The 16,606-nt window shown below is 35.4% G+C and overlaps 1 protein-coding gene across 4 annotated transcripts; it reads left to right on the forward strand.

Moving 5' to 3' along the window:
* The first annotated feature begins 687 nt into the window (after window positions 1-687).
* LOC110938006 (probable ADP-ribosylation factor GTPase-activating protein AGD14) lies at window positions 688-7,785 on the forward strand. 4 transcript variants are annotated; one of them, XM_035988805.1, is made up of 13 exons: window positions 689-990; window positions 1,874-1,935; window positions 2,424-2,511; window positions 2,585-2,646; window positions 2,731-2,827; window positions 3,590-4,200; window positions 4,357-4,756; window positions 4,826-4,948; window positions 5,318-5,425; window positions 5,542-5,628; window positions 5,834-5,924; window positions 6,853-6,898; window positions 6,996-7,785. In XM_035988805.1, exons 1-13 carry the CDS (start codon window positions 892-894, stop codon window positions 7,048-7,050), a joined length of 1,929 nt encoding a protein of 642 aa, XP_035844698.1. In that variant the 5' UTR covers window positions 689-891; the 3' UTR covers window positions 7,051-7,785. The 4 variants fall into 4 exon arrangements, with proteins under 4 accessions (XP_022036167.1, XP_035844698.1, XP_035844696.1 ...); XM_022180475.2 differs by having other exon boundaries at window positions 688-990; window positions 3,590-4,756; window positions 5,327-5,425; XM_035988803.1 differs by having other exon boundaries at window positions 3,590-4,756.
* Window positions 7,786-16,606: the final 8,821 nt, after the last annotated feature.

A 16,606-nucleotide genomic window follows, 5' to 3' on the forward strand; every position in this document is an offset into this window, starting at 1 on the left:
AGAGTTTCGTTGCTTTGTTTAGTTGTATATTACACTTTAACATTTGTACCTTTAACCTATTTAAAAGGGAAATGTAACTACTAACTAATTATTGAAGATTTAGTTGGTCAAAGTTGAAGGATTAAAACGTAATTAATATGCGTGATTAAAATGTAATTATTATTTAAAAGACTACTTTATTCTCGTTTTAGGTTGTGTTTATACTTTAAATCCAAAAAGTTATTAAACATTTTGTGGCATTGACAGTATTTAATCACTTGACATTTTGACATTCTGTAACTATTAAACATTTTATGATAATGACCAATTACGTTGGTCTTTAATTACTTGTACGCTAAGACATCATTTATTTGTACCTTTTAATCCGCACGCCGATACTGAACAAGACAATTATCGAAACGTCGACAAAAATGAGTAGATCGTCATGGTGCCTTTGGATTTTTTTAAAACATTATATTTTATAAGATATGATAAGAATACGTAAAAGAATTATAAGTTTGTTGTGGAGGGGGAAAAGTGTAACTAATTATCTATAATTTTGTTAAAATCTAAGGGATTTAAGTGTAATAAGTTTATGGGCTAAAAAATAAATAGTGTTTAAAAGACCAAACTACCCTCATTTTAAGGGTCATTCTATAAATAAGAGGGGGAGAAGTTCTTAACTTTTGGGAATCCCTCCCTCATGCATTATAATATAGTATAGATAATTGATCTAAAAAGCAAAAATTGAAGCACCATTTGTTGTCGTTGAGCTGAGCTTGTGGAACAGAGTTAGGGCTCACTCCCTCCATCCATCCATCCATCCATCAATCAATCAATCAATCTCTTCTTGTTAGCTGTTTGAAAACCCTAAACCCTAGATTCAGTTGTGTATTTAATTTATATTTAAGGATGAGCAGCAGCAGGAGGGAAGAGGAGCGAAATGAAAAGATTATTAGGGGTTTAATGAAGCTTCCCCCCAATCGAAGATGCATCAACTGCAACTCTTTGGTATGCATCCTTTTATTATTATTATTATTCCACTTTTATTAGGTTTTCACTCATGTCATTTATCAATGTTACAGTAACTAACACTACTGTGTTTCTATGTATGAACCACAATATGTTTATATCTTGTATCTATTAACACCATGCTATATGTAAATCATAGTGGCTTCATGTCATGGGAAGTTCTTAAGGGTTAACAATGATAATTGTTCTTCATCATACTCGGTAAATCCCACTAATAGCAAAGCTAAGGTACGGTTTAAGGAAGGTAAGATGCAGACAATCTTACCTCTACCCCGTAGGAATAGAGAGACTGCTTCCAGTGAGACCCCTGGCTCCATAGTAGTTTTGCATCGAGCTTTGGACATAAGGCACATAACACTCAGCAATTGAGACAAATGCCGATTAGTGCATGTACCCCCTTTGTCTTAATTGCTTCTGAGTGTTATGTGCCTTATGTCTAAGGCTTGATGCAAAACTACTATCGAGCCGGGGGTCTCACTGGAAGCAGCGTCTCTATTCCTACAGGGTAAAGGTAAGGCTGTCTACATCTTACCCTCCTCAGACCCTACCTTAGCTTTGCTATTGGTGGGATTTACTGAGTATGATGATGATGACCCTCTTGTCTTTCGGCTATCAACGCCACCACATGATGCATGATTAACCGTCCCTTGCTTTTTAACGTTATTTTCACGAAATTAGTAAAATCACGTTAAAATTAGTGCACTTTCACTTTTGCCACCCGAGGGCCCACACATATATGTAACACCATGCTATATGTAAATCATAGTCGATGATAATTGTTGATTTGTTTGTTTTGGCTATACTATTGTTTTTTTTGATTTGCACTGTTCCTTATATTTTGCTTTTGAACATCGATTTCCAGGGACCTCAATATGTGTGCACGAATTTCTGGACGTTTGTCTGCATGACATGTAGTGGGATACAGTGAGTTTTTCTACTCCGTTGAAGTTCTTTATTCAATGTTATATTTGCCCATGACTGTTTGCAACTTCCGAGTTACATTCTAAGTTTTAACAATTGATCAGTTAAGTTCTACTTTTTCTAGCATCTCTCCGTTTTTGTTAACTGTCATTATCGACTTAGGGCACATATGAATGAGAATAATTGAGTAAAAAAACAATTATAACTAGACATAGAGAAAGTATGAAGAATCTCTAAACTAGTCTAACCTAAGCTAAGGTGCTGTTTGTTTTTTCTGAAAAGTTCTGCGCAAACTCTTCTGTCTGCGCCGCGCAGACCACGCGCAGACTGTTTGTTTTTTCGAAGACGTTTCATTAAAAAACGTCTGCGCGAGCTCTTCTTGGTGCAGACTTGGCCCAGCCACTTCTAAGATCTTCTAAGGTCGGCAGAGAGTTAAACACCACCACTCATCATATAACATCATATTTAAGTTTTGTTAATGCAATTTGCAGCCGTGAGTTTACTCACCGTGTTAAATCCGTATCAATGTCTAAATTTACTTCACAAGAAGTTGAAGCCCTTCAAGAAGGCGGTAATCAGGTACAAATACCACCTAATTTTCTTTTACGAGTCGGAATTTGTTTATTATCTCACAAGATGTCTACCTCTACAGCGTGCAAGAGAAACATTTCTTAGAGATTGGGATCCACGCGAACAGAGACTTCCGGATAACAGGTGATACACTATCAAATCGTTGCATTCATTGTTTGAATTGAAAGTACTAAAAATAGATTTTCTTATGCATGTTCTCCATGACAGCAATGTAGACAAAGTTCGAGATTTCATAAAGAGTGTATATGTGGATAAGAATTTTTTCGCTTCAAAGACGTCTGGAAAACCTCCTAGAGATATGCTGGTAGTGTATCCGTTTATTAATATTTAACATTTTTTTAAAAGATTCTTACTCTCAAACTCTACAAAATTTTATATATAGTTTTCGAATCATCATGAATAGTAATTTCAATTTTAAAATAATATATAGCTTTTTAATATTTTATTATATTTTATATATCTTTTTAATATTTACTTTTAACTTTTAACATATTTTAACTTTTTTTATATTTACTTTTAGCTTTTAACGTATTTTTATTTTTTCCTTTTCTAAAACCACATTTCCTTTATCATTTATTTTGTTTTTTATAATATTTTTTTCTTTTTTTAAATCTATCTTTACTTTATCAATTAATTTGATATTTCTTTAATAACTTATGTTCGTTGATTTTTTTTTTCTAAAACTTAAGTACGTAGTTGAGCTTAATTTTTACCCTCGATTAGTATAAGTTTTATTAAAATTTAAAAACGAATTTATATTCAAAAATAAAGTATTTATTTGCTATCGTAAAATGATACGATGATAAACTGAACTGATTCTAACGGTTTGGCTTTCTAAACAGCATACTACATTTTCAAATAACGTTTGTTTTACATTATCATTTGCTCCGTTTCGCTGCAACGCGCGACTGAAAAAACATAGTTTTATTTTGAGATTGACATCTTGAATCGTTCTTAACAAATGCCCTACGAAAACCGAATTCTCATTGCATCACGCGAAGAAATTCCACTAGTTGTTTATTAATATCAATATTTAACATGTTAAATTTGGTAATCGTTTTTTCAGAATCATAGAAATTTTGAGGATGAAACAAGACGGGCTAGTTCGTATCATTCTTACTCTCAAAGTCCGCCATATGATTATCAATACGAAGAGCGTCGTTACGGAAAACAAGCACCTGTACTCACGAAAAAACCTGGATCCGACAGAGGAATGTTCCGGTTTCCTAGTACAAGTCGATTAAGTGATCATGTGCAGGAAGACCGGTTTGCAAAGGAGGCGGTTAACGCTAGAGTTTCAGATTATTCAGTGACTAGCGGGGGTGATTTATCGAGATCTAATTCACAACCACCTCCCTCTTTTGCATTGTCACACTCGTCAGGATCTGAAAAGTTTGATGGTTTGGACCTTTTTAGTGCGTCGAATGCACCTCAATCTGCCACATCAGCACCTTCTGCTGAACCCGAAAAGTACGGCGGTCTCGACCTTTTTAGTGCGCCGAATGCACCTCAATCCGCCGCATCAGCACCGTCTGCCGAACCCGAAAAGTACGGCGGTCTCGACCTTTTTAGTGCACCGAATGCACCTCAATCCGCCACATCAGCACCGTCTGCCGAACCCGAAAAGTTTGGTGGTCTGGACCTTTTTACTGCACCAGATCCACCTCAATCCGCCACATCAGCACCGTCTGCCGAACCCGAAAAGTACGGCGGTCTTGACCTTTTTAGTGCACCGAATGCACCTCAATCCGCCACATCAGCACCGTCTGCCGAACCCGAAAAGTTTGGTGGTCTGGACCTTTTTACTGCACCAGATCCACCTCAATCCGCCACATCAGCACCTTCTGCAGAACCCGAAAAGTTTGGTGGTCTGGACCTTTTTGGTGCACCGAATCCACCTGAACCCGCCACATCAGCACCTTCCGCCGAACCCGAAAAGTTTAGTGGTTTGGATCTATTTGAGTTATTGGCTACATCTTCTGTTGCACCGACTTTGAGCGTGAATCAGGAGTTCAAAGCTTTTGAACCTAATATGGATTTATTTACCGTTATACCCGATAAGCAGCCGACTGAAACATTAAACGATAAATCCACGGATATGATCACTCAGAAAAACGATGCGTGGGCTACCTTTGACATGCCTTGGCATGCACAGCCTAGTCAGCAAGATATTAGTGTTCATGATATTGCGGCTCCAGTAAATGTACAGAATAATATTCGTAATCATAATCAGGTATGTTATATCTTTGTCTTTGCAATATATTTGTGTACGATGTTTGTTTAACCCTAAATTTATTAGCAGTCATGGAGCTCGTTTGAAGAATCTACGACACCGTTCGAGAGCGTTTATACAAAGAGTGGTGAACAAGTTCCTGTACAAGATCCCTTACTTGCTGATCCATTTTTGGCATGGGGAATATCAGAGGTATTAGTTACAGATAACGGTTACATTGTTTAAAATACAAGAGTTAATTACTGTTTTCATCCCTGTGGTTTGTCAAAAATCACTATTTCAGTCCGTTAGTTTAAAAATTGCGATTTCAGTCCCTGTGGTTTCACTTTCGTAACCATTTCAGTCCCTGTACTTAACAGAATAATGGGTTGAAATGGTTACGAAAGTGAAACCACAGGGACTGAAATGATTACGAAAGTGAAACCACAGGGACTGAAATCGTAATTTTTAAACTAATGGACTGAAATAGTGATTTTTGACAAACCACAGGGACGAAAACAGTAATTAACTCAAAATACAAATACAAGCAACTATTTTTTGAATTTGTTGTATGAATTACATAATTATAAGGTGAAAGAAGCTGATTTGGATGCTAGATCTACTCCTTTTGTTAGCACAACACCGCATGCGATTGGACCGTTTGACTCTTCAACTGAAATCCCGGTCCTGGTATAGGACAACTTTTTTTTTACTTATTTACCTTTTATTTTTTATTTGTTCAGGCTTATTAGCCGTCTAGTTTGATGTACTCTTATTAATGTTAGTTTTATTATGTATAATTTCAGGACGGAGCACAATCACATGGGCCTAATACAAAATCTCACAATCCGTTCGATTTTCCTAGCGATACGGATTATGAATCTAGCAACATGGTAAATTCTGTGTAAAAATTAGTATCAAATATAACCATTCAAAATACTTGAAATTTCATATTTGCTCATTTGATTATATACAATTTATAATATGACCATTATACCCTTCTCTTTCTCCTCGCACTACAAATTTTCATATTCTAATGCAAGTTTTAAAGTGAGGGTATAAATGTCATAAATTGATCTGTTGTATTTTGAACTGCAGTTCTTTGACATGAGCTCTATGCAATCTGCTTTGCCGACACCTTGGTTTCCTGATAGTGCAGCAATACCATTTGCTCCTGGTAATTCACAAGGTAAGATCTCAAAGAACATACAAATAAATGAACTTGTTTTATTAACGATAGAGTTAATTGCCTAGATAGTCCCTGTGGTTTGTCATTTTTTCACCTTTAGTCCCCACCTTTTTAAAATTACATCTATGTTCCATGTGGTTTGATCGTTGGTTACCCGGATAGTCCCCTAAGTGGATGGTCATTAGTTTACTCAGTTAAGTCCATGTTGAATGACGAAATTGCCCTTAATGATAAAAAAATTAAATTAAATAATTATTAAATATATATGTGTGGGGCCCACTTATATATATAATAGTCCCCACCTTAGTATGGTTGCAAAAGTCGTTAGGCGCTCCCTAGTCGGTTGACCAGGGAGTTAAGAGTACTCGGTCTAGGCGGAGAGTACTCGGGGAGTACTCGGACATGTTAAATTATAAAGAAATTAGTTTTTGGAAATTATGCATATGTCAAATAACATAAATTTACTAATATCTAGAACAAAATACGTGAAAATGATATTAATTCTTTAATATGATAGGTATAGAAATTATGTTTTATTATTTTTTTAAGTCAAACTCAGCCCGAGTTGACCTACTAGATACGATTTTGGCCGAGGTTGACCGCGTTTGACCGATTTCGAGTAATTAGGCGGAGTCAAAGAAAGTCGCCTCGGCAGCCTACCTTGTAGCGACTACTCGGGGAGTACTCGGCCTTGGAAACCTTGTTTTACAACCATGCTTAGTAGTAAGGGTAATTTAGTCTTTTCACACTAACTTAACTTGAAAAACTAACTTCCATCCAACCAAGGGACCATCCAAGTAACAAGTGAGTTTACATAGGGAACATAGATGTAAATTTAAAAAGGTAGGGACGAAACGTGAAAAAATGACAAACCACAAGGCCTATCCAGGCAATTAACTCTTAACGATACAATAATATGATTACGCAGAGGCCTTAGTATTCATGACAGGGCAAGCACCAAGCATGCAGATTCCGTAAGTCCCTCTCATATAGTACTTTATTCTACACACACATATAGTTTAACGCTATAGTTGTATTTCATATTGCCTTATCGTTTGGTTCATTTTATAGGAATATTCAAGCTCAGGGTCCTGTGGCTTCAGTTGGTGGTAATCCGTTTGGGTAGGACCGGTAATTCGTTTGTGGATACCGTCTAACATGACTTTGTTAAATTATTAGTGTCTGTATTCCTTGTAAAATAAGCTCTGTTTGCATTTAATCGTATTCGGTATCCCTAGAATTCTGTGGCTTGAAGTTTTAGGTACGTTAGTGGCCTCGCTGGAACTATAAATTATGATAAAGTATGTTCATGGTTCCCTAAAAGTTGTTAGCCTATGGGCGGAACTAGAGGGTTCGTGAACTCATGGATATCTAATGTGGTCGTTTTCTTGTACTTTCCCACTGGTTGGACAATTTGACCGGCTCTGTACATTGGGACTTTGCGATCTGCTGGCAGGCGGAATGTATAAACTTTAAGGAATGTCATCCTTTAGCGATCCTGCTGAGTGGTGGGTGACTCACGAATGAGCTGGCTCGGTGAGTTTTACCGATGGGTCTTTGGCTCGAATGGGACAAGCTTTGAACATGATATTGTTATGGTTTTGTAAAAGTTTACAGAAATATATGATTAGTTAAGCCATAAGACGGTGAAGGATTAAGTCCGAGCTCTTCAGACGACCTCCGCCACTATAAGTTATGATTGGAAATCTAGAACTTAGATATGCAACTGATGTTTTATTTGAAAGTTTGTTATATCATTTTAGCTTTTTCTCTTAATATGCAGAACTGTAATTTGTTATACGCACCTTTGTATAGACACAACACATCGAAGGATTGATTGCGATTGTGTTTTTAATTGGTACTATAGTTGAAAGAAAAAGTCACGAATAGTCGTTTGGGGTATGCTTGCTTATATGTAAGATGTCCATATAGAGGGATGTTCATTTCATAACCAAGAATACGTTTAGAACTGTGAGAACCACGTAATGTATGGCAGTTACATAACCGCATACCTCGCTATCTCATCAAATCATTAATGAGCTATGTAGAAGTGTGTTATGTGTGGTTGGTTCTTAATATAAACTGGGGTTAAGACCCACCCGTGTTGCGGCGCGGGTACATTGTATACATTGAATGGATTAGTCTAAACGTTATATGATGCATTAACCATATGAAAACACATATTTCGACGTTTCCAGTTGAACTCAATGCAACCCGTATCAGCATTGTCATTGGATCAGAGGTAATGTAAATGGAATTCATATCAAACAATAACATGAATTTATACGAAACGTACATACAGATATGCACGTAAAATGGTTTCTTTAAACGAAAACGTATTATATTTGACCTGACTCGTCTATAAAAAAAAGTTTACGTCGGAATGCAGAAGAAATCATATTTATACATACTCATACATAAAATATGCACGTAAAAAATAGTTTTTAAGTAAAGGAAGTATCCCTACCGAAACAAAATATTAGTAAAAAATTTAATAGGTTAAAAACGTTCGTAAAACTGTGCCAAGTAGCACCAATGCCACAATGACATCAACTCTCAACATCGTAAAAATAAAATAGATAAAATGGTAAAAAATACACTGAATGAAAACGAGACAAAATCGTTGAACCACGCACACCCGTTACAGTGTGTTAATGTGAAGAAATTAACCAGAAACGTAAAACGTAGAAAATAATAACTTAGTCGATCTAGGACCCGCCCGTTGCGGCGAAGTTTGGGCGGCGAAGTTTTCAAAAGGGAAAAAATGGACGTGTTGCGACGGGTCTATCAAATGGAGAAATAGAGCAAAAACGTTGAATCTCACATGCACGCTACGACAAGTTAACTCGCAAAATTTAGACCGAAACGTAAAACGAAAAACTTGCGAAAGATAAAAAGTACGGAGGACGAAAGATGTAAATAATAAAGTGTTGTGGTAAATTACAAAAGATGAAAAGGTTTGAGTTAAAAGTAAAAATTTCAAATGGGTTAAAATGTAAAAGATAAAATTTTAAGGTTGAAAGTGGAAAATCAAGTAATGGATTAAAATGTAAAAGATAAAACTTTAAGGTTGAAAGTGGAAAATCAAGTTTTTTTTTTAAAAATTCCCCAAGCATGGGATACAAGTCATAATGCACAAAAAAGCATAATTTATATATGGAATAATTTTGTTATGAAATAAACATGTTCCTGTCATTTGCTGTGTAATAACCTTGGAATGTACTTGACAATATTTGTTTATATTTACAGGCAACAAAATATGAAGTATGTGTTTTTTTGTATCTATTTTTCATTATTGTACTAGGTTCCTCACTTCCAAAAATAAGTCCAACAACCTCATCAAGCATTGTTTGTAGAATAGTCTCCTGTAAAGCTTTTGATTTAAGTCGCTGAGTTATTGAGCCATTTGATTGCTTCTGTAAGTTCCGTTTCTGCATCAATATCAACACCCGCCTATAATCGTGTCGTGTTTGTGTTCATGAATGAACTCATTTGGGTTATCGGCCTTTATAAGTCCACAACACACATGAACATTATATTCCACAAGCAACGACAAGTTCCTCAACATTGTTGACGATATCTTAGGAGGTAGGCCAAAGCATTTGTAGGATTGATACTTGGTTTGATGCACTAGTCAAATGGCTTGAATGAGAGAAACGAAAAGTTATGATGAACTAATATAGAAAGATCAATCAAAATGAAAGATATAAAAACATTATTATGGAAACTAGTGTTAAGCCCATGCGTTGCAGCGGTTGACGTAAAACTATGTCAAGTAGTACCAATTCTATACTACTATCAGCGATCACTAACATCGGAAAAGCTCGTAAAAACAAAATAAATAAAACGGAAAAAAATAAAGCCAAGCGAAAAGCAGACGTAAAATCTTTGCATCACGCACACTCGTTGCAGAGAAATTAAACCGAAACGTTAAACATAGAAAAAATAACCAAATCAATCCAGGACTCGCGCTTTGCGACGGACTTGTCAAATGGAGAAATATTGATGTGTTGCGACGGGCCAAACGGGAAAAAATACACGAAAAAATGTTGAACCCTACACGCACGTTGTGGTACGTTAACTCACAAAATTTAGAACGAAACGAAAAACTTGGGAATGGTGAAAAGTATGATGGAAATGAAAAAAAAAAACCCTATACATGAGGCACAACACCATAAATTACAAAAAAGTAATGGGATTGAAAGAGAGAATGCCATGTGGCATTATTTGTAGTCTTTTATTAATATTTAGATTAGATTAGATTAGATATCAAGTGATCCTAGAAATAGAGAGTAAGACAACAACGTTGGGGTAGGAAAGCCTTGGAGTAAAACGACTAATGAGGACATGCCATATTAATTCATAATGTTTGGTTCGTTGCTTGGTTTGACCGTGTTCACTTCAAAACCGAAATAGTATTGACTTGTTCACACGAGGGTGTTTATTGTTTATATGTTTCACATATTAAAAAAAGAGAGGAAAAATCACCCCATACCATACAAATTTTCAGTGTGTTCAATGACACTTTTTATTTGGCAAAAAAACCACTCAATCTGAAGTTGCCCCATTTGTGTTTCATCATCGAAGACCCAGGTGAGGAAGAGGTAAAATGTGAGAAGTGCTTCTGGAAAACAAACAAGCTGCAGAAGTGCTTCTGGCTAAAAAACAAACAGCACCTTAGTAGCATACGAAGAATATAGAACCATCAAGAGATCACTAGAAAATGGCTGGCATTGGGCTGGAATTTTCTGGTACAAACTCATTAGCCTAGAACGATCTAGAATCTATAACAGTGTTGAAAAGGTTTGATTGCTGGATATTTGCATGGATGCTTCTAGAATTCAACATATAAAATAAAAGTATGGAAATCTCTAGATAAAGAACCATCTAGATTAGCTTCAGAGTAGTATAAATAGATGTTGCAGGTATCATTTGTAATCGCCCAAACTCACCCACAAGTCATTGTCTTCATGTCTTGTCTTGTACTTGTAACTTCTCTTTGTAGTAATACAAAACTTTCTCTATATACATCGCTTCAACTTCCAACATAACCAACAAGAATCATCATTAATCATGGGTCAAAGGCTTAACTTAGAACGTGTCTAAGTCGTCGCACGAGAGGCATAAGTTTACTCCTTGATACATATTTGTAGCATGAAAATGTACACATATGTATATATATATATAGTGAAAGTTTAAAATACAATATCCTTTAACGTACAATACGTACGAGATGAAATTATACAATGCGTAATTAGGTTTTTACCCCATGTGTGATTTCTGATTTTGTACATGCGTGATTATGGTTTTGAGTTTTATAACGTGCGTAATTTCATCTCGTACGTGTTGTTACGTTAAGGAATATTGTACGTTAACTCACCCATATATATGTGTGTGTGTATGTGCAGTTTACGATATATGTGTATTTAACCCGTCGATCTACATATACTTTTTCTAAGTTATATTTTATTTAGGTAAAGACTAGTTACATATAAATAAAAGTAAGAAAAAAATTTAAAAAATTGCTTGGTTGATGGTGGTTCTCTCAGTTCGTAAATCTCCATGTAGTGCTTTTATATATATATATATATATATATATATATATATATATACACACACACACACACCATCTTTAAATAGTGTTGTCGTGTTATAAGTATTTGTATTTTTTTGTTGGATACAACGTGTTTGAATGAAAGTTTACCTCTTTTTGAGTATTCTTTATAACGTCTTCAAGATATGGCACAACTCGACTGGTGTAACCAACTTTTTTGCAATAGAGGTGTTGAAACCTTTTTGCTCATCGGAGAAAGAGACGGTTGGACATTTATTTGCATCTTGTGGTATTGCACATTCTATTTGCATATCGGATTTCAAGTTGCTAGAGATACCTAAAACATCCTCAGAATCGAGAGTCGGGCTCTCGATTAAGCATCTTTTTGATGCAACACACATCTTCTTCTGATATGGGATCCCATACCATGTGATTATCACTAAAGTTTGGATCTACAAAACTGAGTTTTTTAGTCTGGTCAAGCAACTCACCAAGCGATGCTGCATGGCAAATATCACCATTATGGAAGTTATTGGTTTATAAACACAGGTTATTAGATTTAATTAGGACCGAGACAGGTCGATTATATGTTCGATTAATAAAAATAACCCTATAAACACATACTTTATATATTATACACAACTAAAACTAATTTTGGAGGTTAATTAAATAACTCAACCTTTGTATAAAAGCTAAAGGGAAGACTGCCAATAATTATTTGGTATAAAATAACACTTACACTCCATATGTCAGACTCCTTCCCATAGAATTTTTCTATCACTTGTTGCAAGGGTTGCATGTTTACCTCAGAGCTTTTCACCTAAAATTGAATTATACGTACCTGGTGTGAACTTCACAGAGACTCCAAAGTCCACGATCATTTTATCCTTCCACATTATTTTATCAGGCTTTATATCTCCATGCAAGACACAGTTTTCGACATTTGGTGGCAGAACTAACCAATCAATTATTAGCAGAACTATATCAGCTTTCACAATTAATTAGAATACTATAATAGTAAACTGGATCAAAATGGGTAGAACTTATGGCTATTGCCGCCTCTCGTTCGGTGAACGATCCTTATGACTGAACAACACCCCGCCGGCACATAAAGTCATCACCACTTGAATACATTTTTCATCTTCAAACTTCTCCTTGAAGGTCACCACATTCGGATGCTCCGACATCCGTTGCATTATTTCAGTCTCATCTATTGCCTTGTCATGAACATTATCTTATTTTGTTCGGTATTATCTTACATGCATACTTTTGTAACGCTCCGCATTTTTTGTACTTTCCATATTTAGAAATTGTATTCACATTTTTATTTTTAGAAACTTAAATTCTTACTTCATTTCAATCCTTATAATCTCGAGACTTTGATCATAATGGAAATCGTATTTTTATATCAACCTTGTTTAATCATACATGCATAATATGTAATCAGTCGCGAAATACACGTTTTAATTTAAAACCGAGACATACATCGAGATTATATTTTCTCGGGATCACGTTTTAATTGACTTATATAATCGCACGCCAGTTATATGTTAATTCTTGATAACAATTTTGTCATGTGGATTGTTCAAACTTTTATATACATATGCTAGTATTCAAACTTGTGAGTAGGGTTCCTACGGAAAGTGTGTTTTTCCTAGAAAGTCTAGGAAGCGATCTTGTCCATCCGATTGGTGTGTTTAAGGGTTGAGATTAAATCAATGGCAATCTTGTAATAATTAACTATATTTAATAGATTATTTTAAATGAGTAGGGGCAATTTCGTCCTTATGTGTGTTTTAAACCAATCAAAAATAACCGTCAGAGATATCACATCTCCTTAATTCACGCCAATTTCCCTCTCTCTCTCTTTCTCTCTCTAAACCCAAATTCGGAAACCTCCAAAATCATACCAAAAATACTTAAATCATGGATGAAGATAAGAGATTTTCCTTGTTCCATATACGTAAGATCAACCTTTCATTGTACTGCGTGTTTTACAAAGCGATTACGGGTGATTCTTGTTTGTAATTGACGGTATTTTGCTGGTTGCAGGGAAGAGATTCAAAAAGCATGAAACTTTGGAAAGGATAAATAGCAGCAGAACAGTTACCGGAAGCCGATCGAAAGCTGGGGCGAAATCTGCTGATGTAAAACACATTTGTATGAATCTGCTTGCTGTTAAAACACAATTGTATGAATCTGAATTGCTGTTAAAACACAGCTGTATGAATCTGAATGATAAAACACATTTGTTGAATCTGTTTGCTGTTAAAACACAGCTGTATGAATCTGAATGGTAAAACACATTTGTATGAATCTGCTTGCTGTTAAAACACAGTTGTATGAATCTGAATGCTAAAACACAACTGTATGAATCTGCTTGCTGTTAAAACACAACTGTATGAATCTGCTTGCTGTTAAAACACACTTGTATGAATCTGAATGCTAAAACACAACTGTATAAATCTGTTTGCTGTTAAAACACAACTGTATGAATCTGAATGCTAAAACACAACTGTATGCATCTGCTTGCTGTTAAAACACAGCTGTATGAATCTGCTTGTTGTTAAAACACAGTTGTATGAATCTGAATGCTAAAACACAACTGTATGAATCTGCTTGCTGTTAAAACACAACTGTATGAATCTGAATAATAAAACACAGCTGTATGAATCTGCTTGCTATTAAAACACATCACCAAGAACAAACTGTTAAAACACAGTACCAAGAACATGCTGATAGATTCCAGCAAGAAAATGAAAGAATGACTGATATTACGTGAGATCAGAAATCGAAAACAATAAATTCCGAAAGTTATGGATAGTTAGTTATTGAAGATAATTTCCTAAAATAAAAATAGATTGTGAAAGTACATAAATGCCCTTTTAGATAAAATCCTTCAATGCCACATGTCGCGTTCTTATTGCTTCCTAGACTTTCTAGGAAAAACACACTTTCCACCCAACTCCTACTCTCAAACTTGTATACTCGCCAATACTTTTGTATTGAACTATACTTTAATACGTATTGCAAGATTTTGATGATGATGATGATGCACGAAATCTAGTAGGATGCCTAGAAACGCACCTTAAACTTTAATACTTGTTGTATTTTATTTTGTTTCAAACTTGTTGTAGTTCTATTTCAAACAATGTACTTGATGTTAGCAATGAAATGAAATGTGTTTATTAAATACTTGTCACATTTAGCGTCATGAAGTCTCGAGCAATCTTGTTTTCGTCTCACTACGATGTTTCCGCCATCGGTTGGGGTGTGACAACTTTTGTCTTGTTGCTTTTTCGGTGCACTTGTACACACCAATTTTTGCATGAATTCTATATTTTGCCCTGAACTCTTCTGTAGTGATTAGTGATTGGCGAGTGTGTGGATGAGGGTACATAAGATGGATTACGGATATGATATTGAATTTTAGGAGGTGCTATATATTCTTTTCGACTTCAGGTTAAGGAACACGTTGGGTAGGTGTGGTTTTATCGGACATTTTCACACTTGCAACTAAAACAACTGTGATTTCACTAAGATACATTACACTCAAATGAACATGTATTGTCGGTATTTATTATAGGTGTGATTGACGGTTATTCAACTACCAATATCCCATCATAACTACCCTAACTTACACTAAAGCAAATTACATAATATTCTTTAACCAATATCCCAAAAGTATTTCATTGACATACATAGTGAAGTGTTGATAAAGGTATGATGAATTTAATACATAGTTAACACAAGTGCTCGCCTAGTGCGCCTAGGCACAATTTTCAGGCGATACGCAGCTATGTCGCCTTGCCCAGTTAAAGGCGTTCTTTCGGCAAGTTTCTGGCCAAAAAACGACTTTCCGGTGATTTTTCCGGCCAAATTTCTGCCATTTCCGACGAACTTCTGCATTTGTTGTCAAATTCCATCTGGAACATATCTGTACTTGTAGTTGAATCACCGGGGAGCAGAAGTTTGAGGAGAAGAGAAGAAGAAGATGAGAACTGAAAAAAAAAAGACTTGTTAAAAGTTACTCTTAAAGTTGTTTTGCAGAGAAAAGTTTCAGTGTTTTGACTTTTGCAGAGAACACACTGTTTCAATAGTGACAATAGATGTTAACAAAATTTATTTTTTCTTTCAATTTAAATTATTATATGGCAAGCACACTGTTATATATGTTAATATTTTTTTATGTAGATTATCTTAAAAGGTTTAATTTTTTTAAACTAGTTAGATAATTTTAATATCTAATTATATATAAATATATTTAGAGAGTATTATTAATTTTATATACCTACAAGATATATTTATTATTTTTAATACATAATATATTGTAATTTTTCATTCACCTGCGTTTTTTTTTCTCATACCCTCGCTTTTTTGCGCTAGGCCCTAGGCGAGGCCAGTGCGCCTTGAGTACGCCTAGCGCCTTTGATAACTATGATTTAGAAATAATTGCAAGTTATTTCCTTTATCTTTATACACTTTTTCAGGCGGTGTCCTTTATATTTAAAATTGACGAGTTTTATACTTTATGTTTTAAAATCATACACGTTCTATCCTTTACGCCTAACCCAGTTAATTTTTTCAGTTAGATCTGATCATTTACTTTGCACATGAGGGCAATTTTGTCATTCACAATTTAAAGACTAATTATGTAAATAACCTAACCATTTTATGTAAATAACTCTCCACCACCACCCACCCCTTTACCACAAGCAAGCACCGCACCACTCAACCAGCAGTCCAGCACCAACCACCCTTTTATCACCAACATCCACCACCGCACCACTGCATTGAAATTTTGAAACACTGGCAAGAGATAGTGTAATGAAAGTGTTTTGACCAGTTCTTATTCCAATTTTCTTTGTTCTTCCATAGCAGCTCACTATAGGGGCATCAACAACACAATCGTAAAACGATTTCCGACATATTATTCCTACATACACCATTCCGCATATACCGATTTCAAGCATATGGTACACGATACCCAACCCCTTCAGGAGATCCACCAAACATTGCACTCACTGCAGGGGCATCAACAACACAAAAGAATCCCTATTTCCCAGATTTTAAACAGCCTAAAATTTCAACCGTATCAAGAACATTACCCATACATTAACCTGAGGTG

The sequence above is a fragment of the Helianthus annuus genome, chromosome 4 (genome assembly GCF_002127325.2).
Source record: "Helianthus annuus cultivar XRQ/B chromosome 4, HanXRQr2.0-SUNRISE, whole genome shotgun sequence".
Lineage (NCBI taxonomy): Eukaryota > Viridiplantae > Streptophyta > Magnoliopsida > Asterales > Asteraceae > Helianthus > Helianthus annuus.